Raw genomic sequence first — 23,845 nt, 5'->3', positions numbered from 1 at the left:
CTTCTAAAAATTCTTTTTTCTATCTTCACATATAACAAGCCACTGTTAAAGTTTTAGCTGTGCATTTATCACTATTCTGTTACATTATAAACGTTTTTAAAATGTTCCATATTTAGCCTCTGAATTATTCATATGTTGTCTGTCTAAAAGTTTAAACATTAACGAATATTGCCTTTTTTTTTTTTGCTGTGAATTATATTGTGTGCAAAACCTGTCTCTTTTTATTTTTCCGTTTGTCTCCTATGAGTCAGTAAAATAATGTCTGGACAAATAATGGCTTCCAGATGCTACAAATTGAAAAGCCTAGTTCAGTTTTCTCTTTTTGCCGGATGCTGCACTGAACTGACTGTCCCATCTTGTGATCTTGGTTCTAGTGACGTCACAAGTCCCAGTGGACAGGGCTATAAAAAGGTACAGCAGATAAAGACAGATGAGGAGAGAAGAGGAAGAACCGATAAGGGAAATCCTTGTGTGCAATAGAGATGGCAGAGACCTGCACTATAAAGGCTTACCGCGGGGTTTTAGTACTTCCCTCTTGGGGAATCCCCCTGCCTGTCTCTGTAACCACAGTACAGAGAATCGCAGGATGTTCCAGCGTTGCGATCTGCCCATGCTGAATCTGAAACTTCCCCAATATTCTCCCCCTCCCCTCTACTTTCATACCTGTTCAGTGATCCTCTGAGGAGTATGAGTCTGTCTGTCCGTCCGTTGCATAACCTATAGAGAAGTTGACGAATTATGAATTAACGTCTCATAGAAGTCTGTTATAATTCTTTGAAGTTTGTAAAAATTCCTGCATTTCTGTCGGCTGTACCAACTTAAAATCATTACAGCGAGTTTCCATAAAACATGACTCTTCTTTCTGTCTTCACATATCGAAGTGGTAATTTGTTTCTGTCATCTGTTTTGTTGTTCACGAACCCAGCAGTCTGATCACGAAGTGTGTGTCTGGGCTCCTTTTGATGGAATTCTCTGTGTTCTTTGTCTTAAACGACATTAACATTAACGATTTTGTAATTGAAATGGAGATTCAGTATTTTTCCCTTGGAGACAGGAACCGAATTTTTAACATAATTTCCTACGAAGAAAATAGCCTTTGTGTGTGATTATACCGCCTTGAAGCACTTAAAATATCTGTCAGTAACGCTGTTTGTGAAGGTTCGAGTTCAGTTCCCAAGTACTGCAGGGTGCATTTCCGGTGGACTACGTTGCACTGAGTAAGGGTATTTATGAATTACTTTTGGCTTCTCTGCCAGTCATATCAGCATTGGTACATAGGCCCTAAAATTGTGGCGGCGGCGGACGCGGGGGCGGTATGAATAGTGGTAGTATAGTTACATGTCCATGTAGGTCTTCGTCGCTTCTAGAAATGACAGTTTATATCCACTTCCGTCAATAGAAACTTTATATATATATATCATGTTCAGATTACATGTCTGCGCATGTCAGTGTCTTCATTAAAACTTTTCACATACAAATGAAATAGGACATAGACCTGTCCTCTCGTCAGAGAGGGCGCTTTACATCAGCAAACCCACAACCGTCTGACAGTACAAAAACCTTGTCTTGGGCTCCAGATGGGGTTATTGATCGTCGGCCATAACTTGACTTTGACAAAACTTGGGCTTTACATAACTCTGATTAGGTCGGTTATCAGTTATACCAGTCAGAGGTGGGAGCACGTGGCCAACACTCACCTCTTTAAACTGCATCGCCTGCAGAGCAGACTACTCCGCGCTACTGGAAATCTTGACAGGTGTACACCAGTCCCCAAATTGCATGTGGCTTTCAAAAGTGCTTATTTGTACGATTATATAACTAAACGTTACAAGACAGGCAGAATTAATCATAAATCATGCAAATTCAGATGTACATGGTATTGAACAAGGAGAAACCAAGCATAGGAAGTATAAGAGGCTTAAACTTGGCGGCGGTCAGGCCAACGAGAGTTCAGCCGACTGCCCGCAATTTTAGCGTAGTGACGTAAGTTAACGCATAACCTGCTGCACAAGCCTGCATTGACAGGAAACCTATATTTATCTTGTATAAATGTTACTTATTAAACTGCAGTGACTGTCTTGTTGTTCCTTGCAGCCTCAGCATGTTTCTCTTGGGCCTGCCGCCGTACGGTCAGGCAGCTTAGCCTCTGTATGTGTAGGCGGCCTACATTGCACTTTTAGCAGGGGCTCATAATGTAGCGACTGTTTCTTTTTTCTCTGGATGATTTATACAGTTCGGTGCATTTCGTAAACATGGTAATTCCGCGTCAGATTTAATTAAAGCAAATAAATGTGATTACAATTACACTTTAATTAATTGTTAATGTTTTGAACAAAAGTAGGCATATAGAAGCAAAGTATCTGTGTGAGGCATAAATACCACAACAAGCTGTGTAATCCAACTCTGGCTGCGCATTGCAATTGGGAACACGTAATATTGGACTTATTTATTAAAATTTTGTTAATACCGTATAATTAATTACATATTTAACGAGTCTTAATACAAATAAATGGTGTCCTGCTGACATTTCGAACCCACACTTACGAATCGATACATAAGGGCAGTGTTTCGTAAAGTTTAGCTATGTGTAAACAAGAGTTTTTACCTCGCTGTACTATTTGAGAAGGACTTTGAAGCCTAACCCCAAAATTTCCAGCGCATAAAAGCTGCTTGACAAAACCATTGTAATTAAAAAATAGAAGACGTGTATATAGTGCATTCCAGCAACATTGGGTTGCCCAGCATCGAGCAGTATCTCTCTTCCAAGTGTATTATGTTTTCTCCTGCAGATGGCATGGGAGAGTCAGTGACATAGGTGGGGGCATAATGTTAAGAGTGGGTAGTCAAGAAACAGGGTGTAAGGTAAGGGCCGGACACAACTGACTCGGCTTTGGCCCAATGGCTGGCTGTTGTGAATGCGCTAATGAACGTTCGAGTACCATAAGTCAGGAATTTCTTAGGGAGTAGCAGCTTCTCAGAAGTATTTGTCCTCGTTGAGTAAGTTAGGTTACTCTCTATTCTTACGTGGCCTTCCCATCCTGCTCTTCGTTTCATCACTTTAATATTATCATGTGAAGAATGAAACTGTTCTCGTCGTCATTTGACTTCTGTTAACCCCTCAATGCCCTCACTCTTACACTGTTTCCCTCTGCATTTTGTAATGCGGCTAGACTGGAAACAGACACAGCTAAGTTCCCCATTTTGAAATACGCCAGGAGAGAACGCAATGTCAGGATTATGGCCCAAGCGGTACCATTCATTTAAAACGACAAAGTCTTTATGTTGTTATTGTCGGAAAATGAAATATATTAGTAACATATTGTGAGACTTTGCTTTAAATGGATCGGTCTAAATGTCTGGTTACGTTTTGTTGGTATGGGAATGTTTGGTGTGCATATCCTGTCACGTTATAGCTGCTCGGGAAATATTTTTATGGGTTCTTAACAATACAATGGACTGTGGCAGTGTCTTGCCCTCTTCTGACCCCAGCACAGCACTAAGGAGTTCCTCCCGTTTGTCACTGTCCTGTAAATTCAAAACGTTGCATTAGGATCTGCAAGGCGTCGTTCCTATGCATGTGTAAAGAAACAAACAAACTCCGTGACTTGAGTCTGCAAGCGAACTATACCGACCGAGCGACCGCCGCTTGTCAGCGAAGTTAGTGCCAACTTTAGCGGATAGAAGGGTGTCGCGTGGTCAGCGCAACGGATCCCCACGGCCATTAATTTCCGTTTTGTGTATATTGTCTAAATTATCTTTCAGACTGCTTCTTCATAGATCGTTGTGTCATAATTGGAAAATTATTGTATTACATTTTGAACATAGGATGAGAGCCAGGGTCATAACAGCTGAGATCTTGTTAAAGACAGAAGACTACCATTTCGTTAGATTGCTTGCTTAGGGTATGATGTAACTCCAGAGCTGTTTTAGGCGGACAGTACCACATCTTGATGGTATGTAGTGAAAGCAAAACACTCTTAAGTATGAAACTGACCGGAGATGAGTGGGTAGCTTCTCTCTCCGGCCGCATTACCCCTCAGGAAAGTGCATGTGACAGATACGGACAGGAGATTCAGTGGCCATGGTGTCAGAAGGGAAAGTCTTACCCATGTCAGCAGTCGAACCGTTGTCATCTATTCCGTATCTAGTCTCTTTACTGAAAAAAAGAATCATAATTATCATTGGCAGCGGCACCTTGGTTTCTGTCTATTCCTATTGTTCCCACTTGGAGCATAGGGAATCCGTGAGACATCTCGTTTCACTTCAGTTTCTTACTCTTACACAGTCGGTAGGACTCCTTGGACGGGGGATCAGCCCGTCGCAAGGCCGCTACCTACACGAATACAGAATAAACACAGACATCTATGCCTTGAGTGTAATTCGAACCCACGATCGCAGTATTCGAGCGGGCGAAGACATTTCATGCATCAGGCCGAGTGTGCACTGTGACCGGCGTCAGCCTAGCTTTATTATTATAACTGTTAAATTCAAAAATGTTATCTCCATTTTTTACGTGGGCGTCCTTGGTCTCTTCTTCCACCGGGTTTGTAGTCTGAGAATAATATAAGGTAAAAGTGAAGCTGTCGCTTAGACAGGCCGTCGAGGCGCATAGTGTTGTGAGACGTCGAGGCTCCCACATTTTTTAGACAGTCGGCTCAAAGATGGCGGTGAGGTTGTCAGCCTTACGCGCCGGTCGCCCTTTAGTCGCAAGCATGATTCCTGATACCTGAGAGTAATGCAGGAAATCTAATTTACTCTTTCTTTCTCGGTGCTGTAGCCACTTTATTTACTAATCTCCGATTGTATAATTTATTTTAATGATTTATACGAGTAATTTCTTTCTTGCCGGTCACGGTAACCGGTCTAAGGCATATACTGTCTTCGCTCGCTTGGGAACCGGGATCGTGGGTTCGAATCCCACTCAGGGCATGAATGTTTAGTTTGTGTGTGTGTATAGGTAGAGGCCTTGCGACGAGCTGATCACCCGCCCAAGGACTCCTACCGAGTGTGTAAGATCTAGAAAAACCGAAGTGAACGGAGAAGTTCATGGAGGTAGGCCTAGGCCCACTAGGGTTCTAGTGCCAAGGAAAAAAAAAATTCTTATGTCTGAAGCTGCTTACTGAATTCCGAAAGAATGACACTTAAGCCCTCCCCCCCCCCACTCCACTGTGCCGGGTGGTGTAATGTTGGGAGGAGCTTTACCATTTCCTGCTCCTCCACTCTGGCACATTGAATTAATTTCATTTTGGACGAGCTTTCACAGACTCCACCTGATTTAATGAACCTTATTGACAGAGTCTGTAACACCAGACACTCCCTTGGAGACGATGTGATCCTGGGTTAGTCGCAATTCTGCTTCATCCAGAGGAAGAAGTGGGTGCAGACCTCCGCTACAGTCTTTTCTAGATTCGCTAAAACAGTAACTGCATGATGAAACACGCTAATATTTTTGTAGCTCTCTTTGAAACGTGCGGCTTCTCGTACCATGTTGCGTTCAACCGCATACTCCCAGAAAGTACGTATTAGGACTCGCACTGAAGAAATGCAGTGCTCTCATGCCAAGAGGCGCGGAGACCAAATTTTTAGCACTTATTTTTATATCGTATATTTTCCGTCAATAATGCAATAAGTCAACATTTCATAAAATATATTTACAACACTAAAAGTGTTTTTTAAATATTTTAAAATGTCATTAACTGTACACATTCATTCCTTTTGCTACATATTTCGGTCACACATGGGCCATCATCAGTCAACAACTTATTGTTGGGGATCACTTAAGTGTGTTCTGTTAAGGGGCATTGCTGTTTGAGTTCCAAAATTTGATATTGTCTCGTATTGAGTGACTTAGACACCGGGTTTGGATTCGTAATTGGATTTATTAAACACTTTTAATTCCTAACTACAAGTAATTACAGCACTATCACTAATTGACCCACTTTACAGTTCGTTACAGCACCCATTAAGTCTTCTCTGTCTTTACTGGTCGTTGCTTGGGAACGGCTCCTAACATTGTAGATTCCTCAGCTTCGGTGTTCACTTCTTTCTGGCCGACCACTGGTCTCACAACTCCTCGTGGCCGCAACTTAATGGCCATTGACTATCCGCGTCTCGCTATCGCAGGCTAGCACTCCTGACCTTGAACTTGTCTGTCCCAGAACTCGCTAACTGAAGACTGCCTATATACTGATCTGGTTCTCCTGTAATTTTATTTTATCCTGAGCTAGTTTGAATCAGTCCTCAACCGTATAACTTCATTCTCCTACAATGTGTTTTAATATTATCCCTCACTATGACTATTGAGCTTTTTCGCCGCTTTATTAGGTCTCTCCAGTCGCATCCTGGGGCAGTCCTTTGAATTAGGCCACCAGTACCTCTTTCCAATAGAACGTCTTCGTTTGTGGTTATATCTGCCCTTTATTTTGGCATTTAGACCCCAACGGGCAGTTGACACAACTCAATATAGTAACCAAGAATCGGTGAAATCCTTAGAACTCGGAATGGGAACCGAACCGAAGCGGTGGGGTTCACCCTCCGTTTATTATCACGTCATGATGCTTAACCACCGGAGGTTTAAAAAAAATATTTTGCTCAGTTCCAGTTTTTCATGAAAGACTGCGCAGTCGAGTTAGTAGCGTTCGTGACATCTTTGAATGGGTACTGCGAAAACGTGGAATAGCAAGGTTTCCGATAGGATGTCTTCTTTGGGTTCCACAAACTGTGCACAATTACAAGTCAGGAGAGACAGACACAACAGAATGTGCCGCGTCACTTTGTCCTTCTACCCCACGTCAAGATTCGCACAGAAAACAGCCAATCAAAAAAAAAAGCCACGCGGAGCGACATGAAGGCATGGGATGTCCTGAAGTCCTTGTTCGCATAACGGAAACATCCGCCCTGCTGAATGTTTAAAATCTCATAACACTTACTCTGGTACTATGCTCACCCCACCCACACACATGAACCCCGTTGCATGTCGGGGGATGGGGCTAGAAAACAATCTTAACACTTGATTATATTTGACGGATAAGTCGTCTGAGGCCGTAATGAATTTTTGTAATATAACAAATAATTTAAAATGCGGTTGATACTGACATTAACATAACATGTTCCGATACGATTTAGGGAACATGTGACTTGTGCGTTTGGAGAAGCAAGGACACGAATCTGGCCTATAATATTGTGGCATGACGCCTGAAAGACGGTATAATGGAGCCAGAGCAGACGTCCATTGCTAGGCAAAGGCTTGCTAAACATATTCCCGCGGCAACGAATACGCAAAGCAGGAATCGATGAACTGCCATTTCTATGCAACGACGAGGTAAGCACACCTCCCCATGTGGAGGCGGGGACGAATGCCTGCACCACAGGCCTGCGAGTCGTAGGAGGTGACGAAAAGGGAACCCAATGCCTGGAGGTATAACCGGGCCAACCTGTTCCTGGGTGATATTAACCCGGTCAATAAACCCAGTCATCTAATCCAAACCCCTTCTAATAGTCACACACCCCAAATACGTGACAGTATAACAGCTTGGATCGAAAATAATTGTAGAATTAGGTAAACGTGCACAAAAATAAATAACTTCCAAAATTCACGAAAGTGAATATAAGATTGAAGTATAAATGTAAGTTTTTGTGGAAATAAGCACACGATAATTGAACATTGGCCTTTCGATGTGTTTGACTCAGCCGTTGTTGATTGCATAGGAATTAAGTCGCGTCTTAGCTGTTCTTGCAAGTCTGTTTCAATTAACTTACTGTCATATCTAAAGTAACAGTTAGGTAGGCAGGATATGAATGGAAAATTATGAAAAATTTAAATGGAAAAAAATAACGGTTAGTGAACCCACAGCAGTTTCATAACAGCTTATTCTTTCTCTCATCTTGATGTGCTTGCTTTTCGAGTTGTCCTTTAACCTCGTCATATGTTACACTCATGTCCGCCCACAGTACACGCCTTCAGTTCTTTCGGTTCTTCTCCGAAAATTCTCTCATCCCCCTCTCGAACTTGTAAACTTTCCTGTAACTCGTACAGTTAACTGTCATGCTTCCGCACCAGTCACTACTTGCGAAATCTTATAAGGGATCGTTATGTTTTTGTTACAATCTGTCAGTGGAGTAGCCATGTTAATTTGTCACATTTTTTGCAAGACTGAGAGAAGTGTGGTAACCAATTAGCGGATGAGGACACGTGAGCGGACACTTTATTGTATCGTACAAGAAACTGAACGTTTTTGTTAATTCATTCATTCATCGGTAATCTGTCAGACAACAGGTCCACAGTCTCTTCCAAAACAGTTCCTCCACTTAATGCGATCTAGAGCTTTCTTCTTCAAATGAGAATATCCTCTTCTGTCCCCAAAGTCATCCAGCATCTAACATCATCTTACGTTTTCTTCCTCGTCTTCTGGTCACTTCTATCCGTCCCTCCGGTTTGTTTTGTCTCCAGACGAAACATCTCGCATACATGGTATCTCTGTTTTTGGAAAGAGACTATCCAGGAAAAGTGATAATGTGGTAGTTTTTCCATTTGCTTTCCACATCGCAGTACAACAGCCGTTCAAACCACTCTGGTCACGCCTGTTGCTATACGAACTTGAACCATCTCGAAAATCATTTGCTCTGTGCTTTAAGTCGCTGTTGATGACGCTGATTCCGTCTTCAGTTTTTGGCTTTTGGTGTCTCTCTTCGTCTGTTCATCTGATGCCTACCCTTTGACCTGTCCAGCAAAGTAGGCCCTGCCAGTACCTACGCTACCGCTGGTATAGCTCTCAGGGTCTTTCGCATACTCGAACCCCCTCACCACGATAAATGGAGACACCAACGAGGGGGTATCGTTAATAAGCTGTGAAAAAAATATTTCACCCTTTTTCAGAGTCCATCGCGTTACTTCTGCAATAAACGAAATTATTAGCCTTCACTGTTTAGCATACCTAACAAAAACGTAATTCTCGTTAACACAGTCTTAGGCTGGGAATGCTACCCTTTCTTCTGGCTCCATTGCAGACAAAAAACTATGCACCGCATTCTGTAACTGTGTGGTGTCCTCAGCAACGTCCGTCATAAAGTAGGTTAGTTGCAACGGACGTACTTCGTGCGCTCGTGTGGCCCCAGCCTTACAGACCGAAGTTTATGTAGCTGATGGTTGTTCGGCTGGTCATTGAGTTCCCCACCTTTTCTGAAACTCGAAGATACAGTCCATAGCGCTCCTCAGTTCAGTCCAGAACTGACATATCAGACGAGCGTTTCTTTAAGAACTGTATTGATGTCATCGCCCCATGTACACTCAAGTCTCGACGTGATCCGCTCCAATCGCATTCTTCAGTTAAACTTTTGAACGTATTTCTGACGTAACAAAGTTCATGTTAGGCCACTCGCCGTTACGTTCATTAATCAAGTTAGGAATGCCTGGTGGTTTACCTCGCTTGCATGGCGTCCTGGAAAGCCACGGACAGCTTCACTGTGTGATACTGATCATGCTGTGCTTGTATTGGCAGTTGCCGTGAGTTCTGAGATCCCCCGGTTATGTTGCACGCTTGGCAGACCTCACTGCTGATACTGTTGTCTGTCTGGCAGTACAGCTGGCGGTAATGCTCAGGATGACAGTGTCCTCTCGTACTGCAAGCCCGTGATTGGCATGTCGTCACCGTGACAGTTGCTCTGACGTCGGAAGATTATCAGAATGTCATCGTAAAAACCCCAGTGCACTGCGTTCTCTGAAATGCCTTCTGCTGAGTTTGATGCAGCATTTCAAATGGAAATACATGGAATGTTGCTGCATATTGGTTAGCACTTTTGTATCCTCTTCAGAAGAACCTGGGTTTGATTCTTCAACCAGATACCGGGTATCTTGAGATTTTCCTTAGTGTAGGCATTCAAAGTGCAGGGATTATGCCTTAGAGTGATCTACGACCTTTTCCTTGCATATCCGTCAGAATTATTACATTCATAATTGTCCTCCCTTTCGACGTTGTGTAACATGAACAGAAAGACGCGTTTAAATAAACACACAACAATGAAGAACGGTAGTTACATACAAAATTAGAAACTACGTGGTTGGTGCGTTCCAAGCGAACGGAAACCAGAGACTGACATGAAAGAGCAAAAACCTCGATTGGGGAAGCAATAAATAGCTGTAACAGGATTGGATCAGGATTCGTCGTGGAAATGGAGACCACTTGGAAGCCCAAGATCTAGATGGAGGAATACTGTTAAAATGGATCACAAGAAGTTTATTACTACGTTATATAAAGCAGGTTAACGACAAGGGACCATTGCCGGACTTTGTGTTGGCCTTGACAAACGTCAGGTTCCATGACAGCAAATGAATAGGCTTGCTGTTGACACATGATATACGCTTGCTATCAGCTGATCACGGAATGTTCTGTCCCAGCGATTCCGTTTTAGACCAAAATCTTTATTAATTTCTTTTGAATAATAATTTTAAATTCCTTACACGAGAGATGGAAAACTTAGGTGTTCGGACCGAAAGCGGATCACAAATTATTTTAGATATTACTCCAAAGAGCTCTCAGCTATCTTACCTGACCACATTTTGTTATACTCTAGAAGACCATAGAAAGAAGAGTTCAAGCCCAGTGGAGTCAGAAATTATGTGATTACGTAAGCTTCTCCAATGTGTTTACTTTCACGCCGTGCCAGTTACTTGATGCAATACGGGCACTGAAACTGGAAGAATTGTGAGGTCATCACGCCATAGTGAAGTGGCCACACACAGGACATCCCTCCGATCGTAAAACGTGACGTCTTCTTGTTATTCTTGCAGCTGCTGGGGAATCGGAGAGTCTATATGTGCAGCAGTGGCAAAGCGTTCTTATTTCTCCGTCAGGTGGATGGAATTGACACAAACAAGTTAAATGCTAACATCCAGTTGCGAGTGGAAGTCACACAGCCTGCTTTCCTGTTCACAGTAATGTAAATTCGTAACCCAACAATAAAATGCATTGTATTATTTTTTATTGCTAGTGAGGTGGGACTAAGTCCCTTGTACTGCGGTCACTTCTGGCCTATTGTACCAGCCCCAGATGATAGGTGAGGGTGATTGTGGAGCAGTTGGTGGAATGAAGATTGGCAGGGGAAGCCAAAGTACTCGGAGAAAACCTGTCCCAGCGCCACTTTGTCCACCACAAATCCCACTTGACCAGACCCGGTATCCAAACCGGGCCGCCGCGGTGGGAAGCCAGCGACTAACCGCTTGAGCTATGGCGCGGCGTACGGATACCTTATGATTTTTTTTCCCGTGGGTGAATCCCCTTGTCAGTTAGGGTGACCCCTCGACACAGCGGTCTCGTTGACAGGTTCCGTGTGAGTGCTACTCTCTTAAAATCTCACCCCTTTCTGAACTGAACTGCGTATAAGCTTATCGTGTGCAACTTATTTTCTGTTTATCCATTAAAATGATTTGTTCAGCAGTCTTTTTTGAAACTTAACCTTACTTAACCCGTTCAACTTTGATTAAGGACGTGAGAACGGAACGCGCCCTCTGGAAGGGGCTGGGAGTTGTGAGCCCTCTGCCGGTCTGTTTAACCAGAACTGCATGCCATGTGATGACCGCTTGAGCTATGGCGCGGCCAAATGCAGTTTAACTTACGGTTCAGATGATCACACTCTGGAATCCTGGCCGGGCTATTGTGATTAATTTCTTGCAATTGTAGATGTTTAAAAATTCTACCAGGTAGTGTAGTAGAGGGCATGACCCCAGACATCAGACTCAGGGTTACTAAAACTACAGTTGTGGTACAAGCCTTTGCGACAGCGTAAGCGCATTCAACGAGGTTATGCAATCCGCATCAAGGCAGCGGTTCAGTAAATACTCGTAGAGTTCCGCGCAAGCGCTGTGACGTCACACTGCAACAGTACTACCCTACACGTGATGTTTTGATGTCAGAAGTTTGATGGTACTGTTGAAGTGTGACTTTGTAAGTACAGTTTCGAACTACTTACTAAATTTCAAATGCCAACTCCAACGGTTCATTAGTTATCGTTATAAATACCTGAAACTGTACAGCCACCATTTTGTTTTTAATGCAACAAAAATTATCTTCACAGAACTTACACTTCTCAAGTTTTATTGCCTGGGATTAGGTGGTGGTAGTCTTCTCCTCTACCCGAGAAGATTGTGCGTTTGCCCCCCCCCCCCCTTTTTCAACGAATTATAGAGAATGAAGTATGGGTATGGGAGGCCTCTATACGAGATTTTGATGAAATCGGTCGCTTGGTTGAAGCACGCATGCACGCTCGCGCACACACACCGACCACTCTTATTTAAAATTAAGATAAGGAATAGGTAAAAAATGAAAATCTATTGTTATCAAAATATGTGTCTTAATGTGATTGACTGCTCGAACATTACCTCGCAGTCATCTGGGTTTCACTGGCCAATAAATCAGCCTTAGGTTTTCCGGAGACCTGTGTTTTCTGTTTCACTTTCTACGATAGGCTACAAGTTTTAATTATTTTTGGACGTCTGTACAACGTGTTTACTCTGGCATTTAATTTATATAATATTAAAATATCTTAGGCGCACCGTACACGTTCGCAATTAAGAATTATGCGTTGAAGGCGTGTGAGGTAATTTACATTGTCAGAAAATTCCCAGTGGCGTATAACGGATTCGCTACATGTTTTCTAAATGTGGCTGGTGCTGTTCAAAGGATTATGTTCGTGTTGCCCGCACAATTTCATTTTCATTAACCGTTGATCCTGCTGTGTAATTCTGTCTGAGCTCATTACTAAATGACTCAGCTCCTTCCTGCGACTTGCTCCTCTACTAGTGAATGCTTTGGTACGTTAGTTGAGTGGAAGCTGGGGTAGCTAGTCTTCGTGTATCCTGGGCAACGGAGTAGACGATTGAAGAAACAGGGTTCGATTCTTGGTAACGATAAGAGAATTGTGTTGCTGCGTATAGGCCCGTTGTTAAGGAGTGACTCTGTAAACAGCGGCCATTGCCAGGTAACGCCAGCAAAACAATAGAAGGGCGGTGTTCATGTGGTCCGCGCTGCTGCCGTTTCTGGGCAACACATGGATAAACACGTTCCCCTGGCAACGAACACAACAATACAAGAAATGTGTTTTCTGTGTGGTCCGTGCCGAGAACTTATAACCAGGACAACTGGTGCAGTGAGTTCAGTTGTTAGCCAGTGGGCCACGACGTGAGCACAGAAGCCTAAAAATCTCCATTGTTAATATACGTTACCAAGAAACGACTAGTGAAAGATTGAGGAGACTTAGCGTGTGTTCTAATTGTGTAGATCAGCGATAGCGCTGTAATTACTTGTAGTTCCGAGTCGTGTATATAAGTGGTAAATATAACCATTCTCCAGTCCATACCTCTTCTGTAGTCACCCTTAAACCCTGACAATATATTCTCCTCAGCATAGAAACCGGTTGTGAGGTCCGTCCATTATCCGTCGGTTTGATACGCGGGACTTGTTCTCCGGGACTAACGTGAAACTAACGACTCACCTCCATTTAGTGCGGAGGTTAAGTATAGGTGGAGCTATATGTGAAATCCGCCCATGTTTTATTGCCCGATAACTGAAATAAGGCCAGGGACAACTTTGTCTTTGCCTTGCACCAGCTTCGTCTCTTATATTTTCTTCCCTGGATAATGAAGGAACATTCATGTTAACAGATGCGCATAGTGGCTGGAGAGCTGCATAGAATTTCTGATTTTAATTTGTCTTTTATCCTGGTATCACGTTCATTAACCAGATTAACGAATTGGTTTCCAGGGAATTAAAGTGTCCAGACATACACGTCAGTGCAGAGTTCCTTAGACATACCCCGGAAGTATCATGTGAAAGACTGTGATAAAGAGGGAGCCCCTTGCGACACTGCTTCACGTACGCGGTGTTGTGTGGCACTAACTTTATTGAGAAAGGTGGTAATGTAATCCCGTCTAGGTGAAGACGACAGCAGTGTTTCCTCAAAGGTTTCAGATTAATAATAATTATTATTAAATAAATAATATTTATTTATTAGTTCTTAGTTTTTAGTATTTAATGCTTAGTCCAATTTTAGTTCTGTAGTGCTCGCCTGTTATGGACTGTGTTAGCAAGCACTCAAAGGAATATAACTGAATTATTATTATTATCATCACTTGAGAAGCTATTTCAAGGAAATAGCGGCTCCTGTCTAGAAAACCGAAATTAACGGCCTTGGGGATTCGTTGCGCTGACCACACGACACACTCTATCCACAAAAGTTGGCACTAACTTTGCCGACAAGCGGCGGTCGCTCGGTCGGTATAGTTCGCTTGCGGACTACAACCACGGAGTTTTTTATCATCATCAGCAGCAGCAGTTTTCTTTCATTTCATCTCGTATGTGCAGAAAATGATCACGCAGACGGACCTGTTTCTGAACGGGCAGCAAACCCATTATGCTGTGTGTAAACTTCTGGCAGATTAAGTTAGAATCATGAGCCGTTAATGGAACAGTAAAATTTTTTGTATACTTAATGACACCGTTGAGACAAAGAGATTATATAATGTTGGATACGTGGGAAAATGTCCACGAATTTTGAGTGTGTAAAGATTTGGATATAGAGAGTCACTGTTCGGGCATGCGCCATGAGATCGAGGCTGCAGAAGGTTGTCTGAAAGTGCTACTATGTTGTAAAAAGTTAATATTATTTTATAATACTCAGGCACCTGCCTGTTACAGTTGACTTTATTCTACAATCCCTTAACAGTACTGGAATGTGTTTTAAACTGAAATCAATTAACAGGTACAACAGACACGTGTTTAACATATTGTAACGCGTAGGTGAGGTACGCGTGACGAAAATAACGGGTTCTAGTTCCGATGATTGGATTTATTAACACTTCAGTTACAAGTTCTCTTAATCATACTTAAATATAGCACCATCGCTGATCTACACACTTTCTAGTTCACCGCTGCACACGCACTAGGATTCTCCGTCTTCACTAGTCGTCCCCTGGCAACGGATCTCAACACACAAACTAGCACTTCAAATCACTACGAAGTCTTGTGTAGCATTATGTCACTTCTGGTAGTACGAGTGGCTTGATAATAACCCAGGCTATTATAAGCTTTTGGGACCCAAAAAATGCATTAAGACAACGGAGGTACTTGTATTTTCATAACTTATTTTTACTCAAGTTTGGGTGTTCTCCGTTCGTTTCACGGATACTACATTGAAGAGAGGGCAACTTCTGTAGGGACTGAGAGCACATTCAGTTATCCAACATGCATGCTGTACGGTGGCGACTACTCTTGAAAGTGTGAATAGGAGATGGGTTGCGAGGACAATGAAACTCAACCGCTTGTTATGTGGATGAAGAAAAAAAAATACTCGAGTTCTAACTGAACTGTACTTTGCATTGTCTTGTCTTAACAATACGAGGAAGAGCTGGATGTTAGAAAGGTCAAACTTTAGATCCAGAGCCTGTGGTGACGAGAGAGCGCTGCAGAAATGTCTGGACAATGGGTACTTACAGAAGAAGCGGCCATATGTCCCTAATGTGTCTCTCATACACGACCAGTTTACAGACATTAACAATACTCGCTTCCTGTCCGAAACAACTGATGCTAGGGAAGGGTTGCCAACTGTTGAAATCTCATTCCATTTAAAACAGGGGTTTCAAATATGTTCAATTAGAGCAAACGCGGAGGTTGGCTAGACACGTCTATAAGCTGGACGTTAAGATAGGGGCGACGCGTAGTACGAAGCAGGAGGAAGCATCACTGCCACAAAAGGCGTATCTGAGTTTGGGTTCTGGTGGAACGTGTGGCCACATCACATTGCGATTAGGGAGTATGAGGGCTCACCAAATTGACGTTTGTGGGATTGCAAAACACAATACAAACGCTAGAGAAATTCGTAGACTGTTGTTGCCCGTAGGGGAATGATGTACAATTCTATTAGGTTAATAAAGACTGCTTTCCTGTTGCAGACTTTCCATTCTTACAAATCTTGTATTATTATAGACTCTTATTTAGGTAAGGTAATTTATAATCAAACAATGGAAATTGTATAATAATATAATATTAATAGTTCAGTTCTTCCTTATTTACATGCTAACCTAACAACCCGAAGGCCAATTACGAAGTGAGCACGAGGAAAGAAAAGAAACAAAAGACGCAAAACCATAATACGAAAAGAAGGAAATTTATATATTATTATTAATTTATTAACAGTTATTACTGAGAAGTGGGAAAAATAAAGTAAATGCGCTTATAATGAATACACATTTATTTTAATAATTGGAAGAACCATGGCCAATATAAAATATGGCGACAAGTTATTCAAGTTTTAAATATATCTGTAAATGATGACGATAATTTAATCGAATTTTTCATTTATTTACTTATACAATTGCCCAGTTTGTGTGTAATATATATATAAATTTATATATGGTAATAGCCTCAAGGTCAGTTAGTTATTGAATTGGCACTACCAGAGATGAAGTCAGACATATAACGCAAATGAGGACAAGCCAAGGCAGCGTGTACAGCAATAAAAATCCGGTAAGCTAATCGTTCCAACCAATATTCGGCGAGAACGATATGAATGTACATACATTTATATTGAGTACAGTTAATATTTTAATATGAAGAAAGGATCACCATAAAATCGAGAACAGTCTTGTCTTTGAATAATAATAATAAACTCATCTCCGGCTAATTCCGAGGTTAAGAAAAGTGGATCTATGCATCCACTCCCCCCATACGCCTTCATGGCGTAGGGCATAATTAGTTAAGCACAGGGAAAACTGTACCTTTACTAATAGTATATTCTGGAATTCAAACCACGTCTGTGGTCTAGTGGTCAGAGTTCCTGGCTACAGATCCAGAGGTTCCGTTTTCAATTCCCGGCGCTACCAGATCATCTGAGAAGTAGTGAGTCTGGAACGGGTCCACTCAACCTCATAAGGATAATTGAGGAGCTGCTTGAATAGAAAAGTAGCGGCTCCGGTCTAGAAAACCGAAATTAACGGCTGGGATATTCGTTGCGCTGACCACGCGATACCCTCTCTCCGCAGAAGTTGGCACTAACTTCCCAGAAAGCGGCGCTCGGTCGGTATAGTTCGCTTGCCGACTACAGACGACGGAGTTTTTTTTTGTGTGTGTGTGTGTTTATAATCCAGAATTCACCGAATAACCTGTGGCGTAGCGGCCTCCGTAGTCTAGGGGTAACGTTCCCATCTCGTGACTCAAGGTACGCGGGTTCAAACCCGGCGGAGGTCGTGGAATTTTTAAGGGCGGAAAAATTCAGGGAACAAGTCCTCCGGGAGGGACTTTAAGCCGTGGGTCCCGTGTCGTAGCTTTATGGCACGTAAAAGAACCTCATGTCTCCAAAGGAGACCACTGAGCAAAATTCAGGACATTTCCCGCCCAACAGTAGTCTCTAACGTCTCTGATAGATGGGGGAAGCATTAAAGATACCGCTAAGCCCCCGAACTCGCTGGCTCGGTCGGGACTGATGGTACGTACCAGTATCGGTAGGGTATAGGGACTGGTAGAATATCATAGAGGGAAGCACAATGGACCAATACTGGTCTAAGTTCATGGGGAAACCCACCCTCTCCAATAACTAACTAACCTGTGGTGTGCATTGTCGCGCATGCGTACCATGTCCATGCCTCCGCCATGTTGTTATTACTTACTGCAACAAAGAATTCGAGATATATACAGCATGAAGCGGCATAACTTTCACACTAAAATTAGTGAACCAGTCTGTTTATTTTAGAGGTTTATTGCGCACGAGATAATATGGTGGACTAATATAAGTGTTCCATTTCACAAAGAAACGAGTGTGAGCTAACAGTCTGCTAGATTTGTACCTGAAGTGGTGAAGACAATTGATGCATGCTGTTTTNGTTGGAATAATGAGGATTTGGGGGGGGGATAGGTGAATGAAATTTCATGACATAATACAGCATTTCTATGTTTTACACCTAATTATTCTAACTTAATACGTGACTTAGTACCCAGAAACGAAAGGGTCGCACTTTCCTTTCTTTTTACCACCATGACGGCTCTTAGCGAACGCTTTAGCATCCAGACCAGAGACGGAGGAACGGAGGAAGAGAGTTGGAAATAGGAGTAAATGATCGGTTAGTGGGAGGGTGGATCGTTGTATTTGATGGATCAGTGGATTGATTGAAGGTTGGATTGATGAATTGATTGATTGTCTGAAGGTTGGGTGGAAGAATTGGTGAAGCAACATTCTAATTCTCTAGGTTAAAGAAACCATCGTACGTATTTCGCTTTGCTCGAAGTCTGTATTACGTCTTCAGTATTTTTGAAGCCACAAATTTATTTAAAATAATTCATAATACAATTCTGTTTTCCGTGAAAGGAAGAGAACTAATTGAAATTCACTTAGAGCACCCAGTTTGTTGAGTCCAAAAAAGTTTCTAAACGTTTTCTTCTTGTTCATGCAAAGTGCAAGGGTGAAACGTGTTAGTTACAGCATGCTAATGAGTAGCTATACAACAAAGTACATTTTCGTTTCCGCGCACTTGCTACTGCGCTGTTCCAATAAAAACAAATTCCTGCTAAGGCATACCACGCGTACTCTTCTTCTGTTTGGGCTAGAAACAATTTTACATACATAATTAATAGACGTACAATCTAGAAATCTATTTCTGGCAGTAATTTATACCAACAGGGGATTCCCACTACAGTAAATTTACATATACACGTAAATCAATACTCCTCACTGTCGTCGTGTTTATAGACCTTAGTCTATTGTTGCGTGTTTCCCAGGCAACGCGACAAGAAAATTTATGTTGGTTTTGGATTTGGACGATTATTTATTGAACGATCACTCTTTACACTTACAAATATAATTATTTGCAATTTTAACGTCGTCGGACGTTTCCTCTTCAATGTTATACGCCCTCGCACCGCCAATCTCGGTGAAATGTCTTCTGCTCTGCTCGGAGCTCAGCTGACCTTAGCTCTTGCCAGATACGAACTGTTGTATCCTACACTCGGACTGAATAGGGAACATGTTGTCGAAGGGTTCAGTTTGTGTGTTCAAGTGTCCTGTAAACGCGATTACAGTCCAACCCCGTCTATAGTCACTCTCTCATGTGACGGTATAATTAGCTTTCTCTGAGTTTACTTCTAGCGTCAGTTAAGAGTTTCTGTGGTTTTCTTTGTGGTGTCCATGCTATTTCCCAATAAATTTACGTGTTAATTAGCAGGGGAAAACCGAATAAATGCTGGAAAGCATGTTTCAGTGTCATTTCGTGCACAGCGAAGCTCACATAAATTGTTTTTATTGATTATTTAGTGATGTCAGTAGCTCAGGTTACAAGGCATCCAATGGTAAGGTATAATGAACTGGAAAAGTGGAAAGTAGCGGTTGTGGACAAATTTGGTGTATTATTGTACCACTTCTCTCCAGGAACTGGCGACAACTACGAAGAACCTGTCAAAATAACCAGTGCCCCGGCCAGGGGTCGAACCAGTCACCTTGAAAATACAGTGTTGTGCCACAGTTTATTAATGGGTATGATTTTATTTAACAAGGAATCAATTTCGTGTTTAATTTATTAGAAAATAATTATAAGTTTTATATATTGAAATACGTAAGGTGAACCACAGGTTGGCCAGTCGGAAACCAGGGTTGAGATCACCTTTAAATGCGTTACCGCTTGAGCCACGTTCCTCGGTGAAGCTCACATCCGGGATTGAACCGAAGGTCGCGCGGTAAGAACCCGGCGTGTAAAGGTTCGGCCACACAGAGCGCTACGTACGCTATGTTCCCTATGTTAGCTGCGTCGCAGAGTGTACATAGCGTACGTAGCGCTCTGTGTGGCCGAACCTTAACTCCCTGAGTTACGGTACGTTCTGTAGCGAGAGGCGTTTCCAATATTTGTTTCGCCACTTGCAAAGATTGAGAGAAACCCTGGGAGTGGGTGGGTTGGCTGTTTGCGGAGCATAGGGAGCATGTCTATTTATGGGCAGTTTCCCTGCCGTCCTCTAACTTCTGTGCCATATACTTACTTATTTGTTACCGTGCTTACCTCACAAGTTGCAGCCTTAGGTTTTAGTTGGAAGCTAACACGGGCCTCTACAGCAGAATGTACCCCCCTCCCTCCCGCCCGACCCCATCGCAGCCAACTACAATAACAGCGAACGGTTACGGATGCTAAGGGATGGACTTGGCTTCCTCTCCTCACCCCCGCATTTCTCCTTACCTTTGCCTTCCTGTGATGTTGAGAGGATGTGAATTGTAACAGTGAGGGGGAGGTACACTAGCTCGGGGGTGGCAAAGGATGGCCCGTGAACGGATATTACTCAAAAACGAAGATGGACACGAGGAATGAAAATGTTTATTCCTATTTATGAAAAAGAGATAAGTTTGTCTCTGTGCTTATAAGTAATTAAGCACTACACCATGAAGACTTCTGATTGAGTTGACGTATAGGTCCACGTATTCTTGACATCAGCACTAGATGGAGGTGAATGATGAACTTCACGCTCCGGCCGCTTCATCCCAGGTGCAAGAGCCTCCTGACGCATTGTATATGAGGCACAGGCACTGGCCTGCACGACGTGAAAGAAAAAATATTGGCCCTACCGGTACTCGAATCCCGACCACTCGGCCGTCGAGCCTGCTCGTTGCACCGACTGCGCTCGCCGCGCTCCCTGATCCGGTTTATGTCGAGAAGAATTGGTTTTATTATGATAGTCGTTATTCAGTAAACTGACTGTTTTGTATGAAAACCAGGATTATCGTGGTCACAAGAGCCCCTCTCTGGAGGCTATCCGTCGAGAAGAATTGGTTTTATTATGATAGTCGTTATTCAGTAAACTGACTGTTTTGTATGAAAACCAGGATTATCGTGGTCACAAGAGCCCCTCTCTGGAGGCTATCCACACCCTAAGCTGCTATTTAGGATGCCTTTCTATATTATTGTTCCATTTGCGTCCCCTATCGGAGGTCTAGCATGTTAAGTTCATCCTTTCAGTTTCCGACTGAAACTCAGTATACCTTTCTTGTCTCTTCTATTCTTCTTCATGTCGTGCTTCGCTCTTACTACTTAATTTGGTCGTCATCATCATCATCATCATCTAAGAAACAGACTTCTTTTTTGGACCATAACCTTCCGCAGAAGATTCTGCCAAATTAGTCTGGAATGAAACCATCTGGTTTTCACGTCTTTGGATTTCGCAGCTGAGAGCAAGGTCGCCAGCCTTGCCGCCAACCCTCAACCTATAGAACCAGGTCTCTGTATTTGTATCCTCTAATGACAGGGTGGCCCAGTTATATCCCCAGGTCCTGGGCTCCCTTTTCACCGCCTTCTATAACTCGCAGGGCTACATTGGACGCATTCTAACCTGTCTCCACACGGGTAACTTAATTTGGTCGCCGTAATTATATTTGTCATCGAGCAGATTTTGAAGATAATTAATAATGTCTGGTAAATCACTTTTATTTTCTCCTCCTTAGATTCAGATACGTGGAAGCTCGATGTCGAGGTGAACGGGACAGAGGTCGCCTCGAACTGTCGAAGAACAATACCGAGTAACCCCCTCCCCCCCAAAACAAAGTGTATAGTGTGTATGATTTTATAAATAATGACAAGTGTATTGTACATATTTACTTACATCATAAAATAAAAGCTTCATGCTAATTTAACGCGGAAAAAAACTCCAACTGTGTAAAAGAGTGGGGAGTTGAATCATGTTTACAGCAAGAAAATGACCTTGCAGCCATCGCCTCGGACGTAACGGAACCTCGAACATGTGGAACACTCAACCGCATTCTCGTGAGAATTTTGCTGAGGCGCACCGATCTATGAAGGGTCGTCGAGTAAACCAGGCAAGAAAGCAGCGGAAGCAGGTGGCAGGCTCCTAGTTTCTTGTTTGATTTACTGTTCAGCCCTGAAGATAGAGGCGATATATTCACCCGAAACGTCAAGCAGTCTCCTGACTACGCAGCGTTACAATTCAGAGACCGTACTGTTCATAATCACCGTTGTGAGAGCCTAAAATCCAACACTGCAATACATATTCTTCACTTAGGGTGAAAGGTCATGTTTCTCGTCGCATGCCCAGTTGCTGTTTTCAATACCTTAGTGGCCTCATATCCAATTATTGCATTTATATCAGGAGTCGGGATAGCTAATGCATTAAAATGAGCGATTACGGGCTAAGGAGTCGGGAGTTCGATTTCGTGCACACCTACGTACACTTCGGTTCTTTGGCATGTTCACACTCCTCTCAGATACGAACCGTGAGCGCTCTCTCATGGGGTAAAATGGTCGGTGCATGAAGTTGACCAGGGATCTCCGTCTGGTGCCGAGGTTAAGAAGGTATTCTCACGTTTAGGGGTTGTGCGTCACTTACAAGACGGGTTTTTGGATTTATTGGCTCATTATACGTTCACACTTTTCGGAACTACAGGTTATACAGCGCTATCGCTTATCTCCACACATTACAGTTCACTGTTACACAAGCACTAGGGTTCTCAGTCTTCACTAGTCGTATCCTGGCAAACGGATTTATAACAGTCTCACTGTAATTTCAGAACACACATGAAGTCTTCTTTGCGCCTCCTAATTCCTTTCTTACCATTATTCTACAGTTGCCAATTTCGAAGACTCGACTTAATTCTATTCCTTAGCTCCCAAGAAAACACCGTCTTCTGTTGTCTCCTCTTGCTTTATGCCTATTTACCGCACCAATGCATAGCAACTGTCGCGGCGCGGACCACATAGGAAACGGTCTCTATTGTTGAGTGTTTACTGAGGGCACGTGTCGTTGACTAGCAGTAAGTATACACGTCACAGTATGTCTGGACCTGTGCCTTTGTCTGCCATATGACGTTATGCCCTGGTTTTAATGGCAGGGGTAATTTTACTCTTTATAATTCTGTAGGTTGGAGATACAGACCCTGTATTTGCAAAGGTAATCGGATATTCTGTTGCGTTCAGTAGTCATTGTGTCGGTGTTTCAACTGCCTGTGTAGATTTAGATAAAGGCTCCTTGAGTCATGACGCCACGTAGTTTCGTAGATGTTACGAAAGTTTCGGAGGAACCTGCTTCCTCCATCTTCAGGGCCAGCCTAGAACTTCACACCTTAATTTTCCACCGCCGTTTAAAAGGAAATGATCTTGTCACGTGTTGATGTTAATGAGATCTTCCGGTAAATTTTACCTGTTTACCATTTCTTTTGTACGATGAAGTGCTTTTGAGAAAACGTAGCTTTAGTTGAGCTTCGTGTAAAATAGTTGACCAATGTAACGAAGTGACAGGCACACGTATACGACTTCGGCATCATGCTTTCAGTTTATATAGTTCTTAGAAACAGTGCATATTTCTGTGTGGTAATAATGTTGTTTGTTTTAGGATGCTGTTTCGTGACCTTCTTCACAAGAAAATCTGCGCTGGACGCTCAAAACGCACTGCACAACATCAAGACGCTGGCAGGGGTAAGTACAAAACACGAACTTTCTCCCACCCCCACGAGCAGTGTACCCAGTTTCGTGACACGTCACTTCAAATTCGCCATGAGGTTATGCGTTCCACAGTTTTAACAGCTCTCCATATGCGGTTTCATACTTTAATAACATCGAACCACGATATAAGGGGTGCCATGTTCGGGTTTGTGCTGCATAACGCTTGTTACCAATCATTTCTTTTATAATTATCTTTTCTTCCCCCTTTCTCTGGCACGAGCTGCAAACAAGAGGAGACAAGCGGAGGAGTAGGAAGTAAACACGTGGAATCAAACATGAAATGAAGAAACAAATACAAACAGACTGACCCTTTGTCCCATTAAGTAGGTTTCTTGTAGATTTTGATATGGGAAACTCGGTAATTATCAGTCTGTAGAC

The 23,845-nt window shown here is 42.8% G+C and overlaps 1 protein-coding gene across 18 annotated transcripts in view; it reads left to right on the top strand.

Moving 5' to 3' along the window:
• LOC111871350 (CUGBP Elav-like family member 2) overlaps nucleotides 1-23,845 on the top strand; it is a 1,228,155-nt gene that overhangs the window by 860,015 nt on the left and 344,295 nt on the right. For all 18 annotated transcript variants that reach the window (XM_023864398.2, XM_023864392.2, XM_023864391.2 and 15 more), the window contains one exon: nucleotides 23,358-23,440. In XM_023864398.2, the coding sequence (XP_023720166.1) occupies nucleotides 23,358-23,440 (83 nt within the window). The remainder of the gene's footprint in view (nucleotides 1-23,357; nucleotides 23,441-23,845) is intronic.

Source organism: Cryptotermes secundus, unplaced genomic scaffold (genome assembly GCF_002891405.2).
Source record: "Cryptotermes secundus unplaced genomic scaffold, Csec_1.0 scaffold1, whole genome shotgun sequence".
NCBI lineage: Eukaryota > Metazoa > Arthropoda > Insecta > Blattodea > Kalotermitidae > Cryptotermes > Cryptotermes secundus.
Note: the sequence above shows the minus strand (reverse complement) of the source record. Positions and strands in the feature narration are given on the sequence as shown.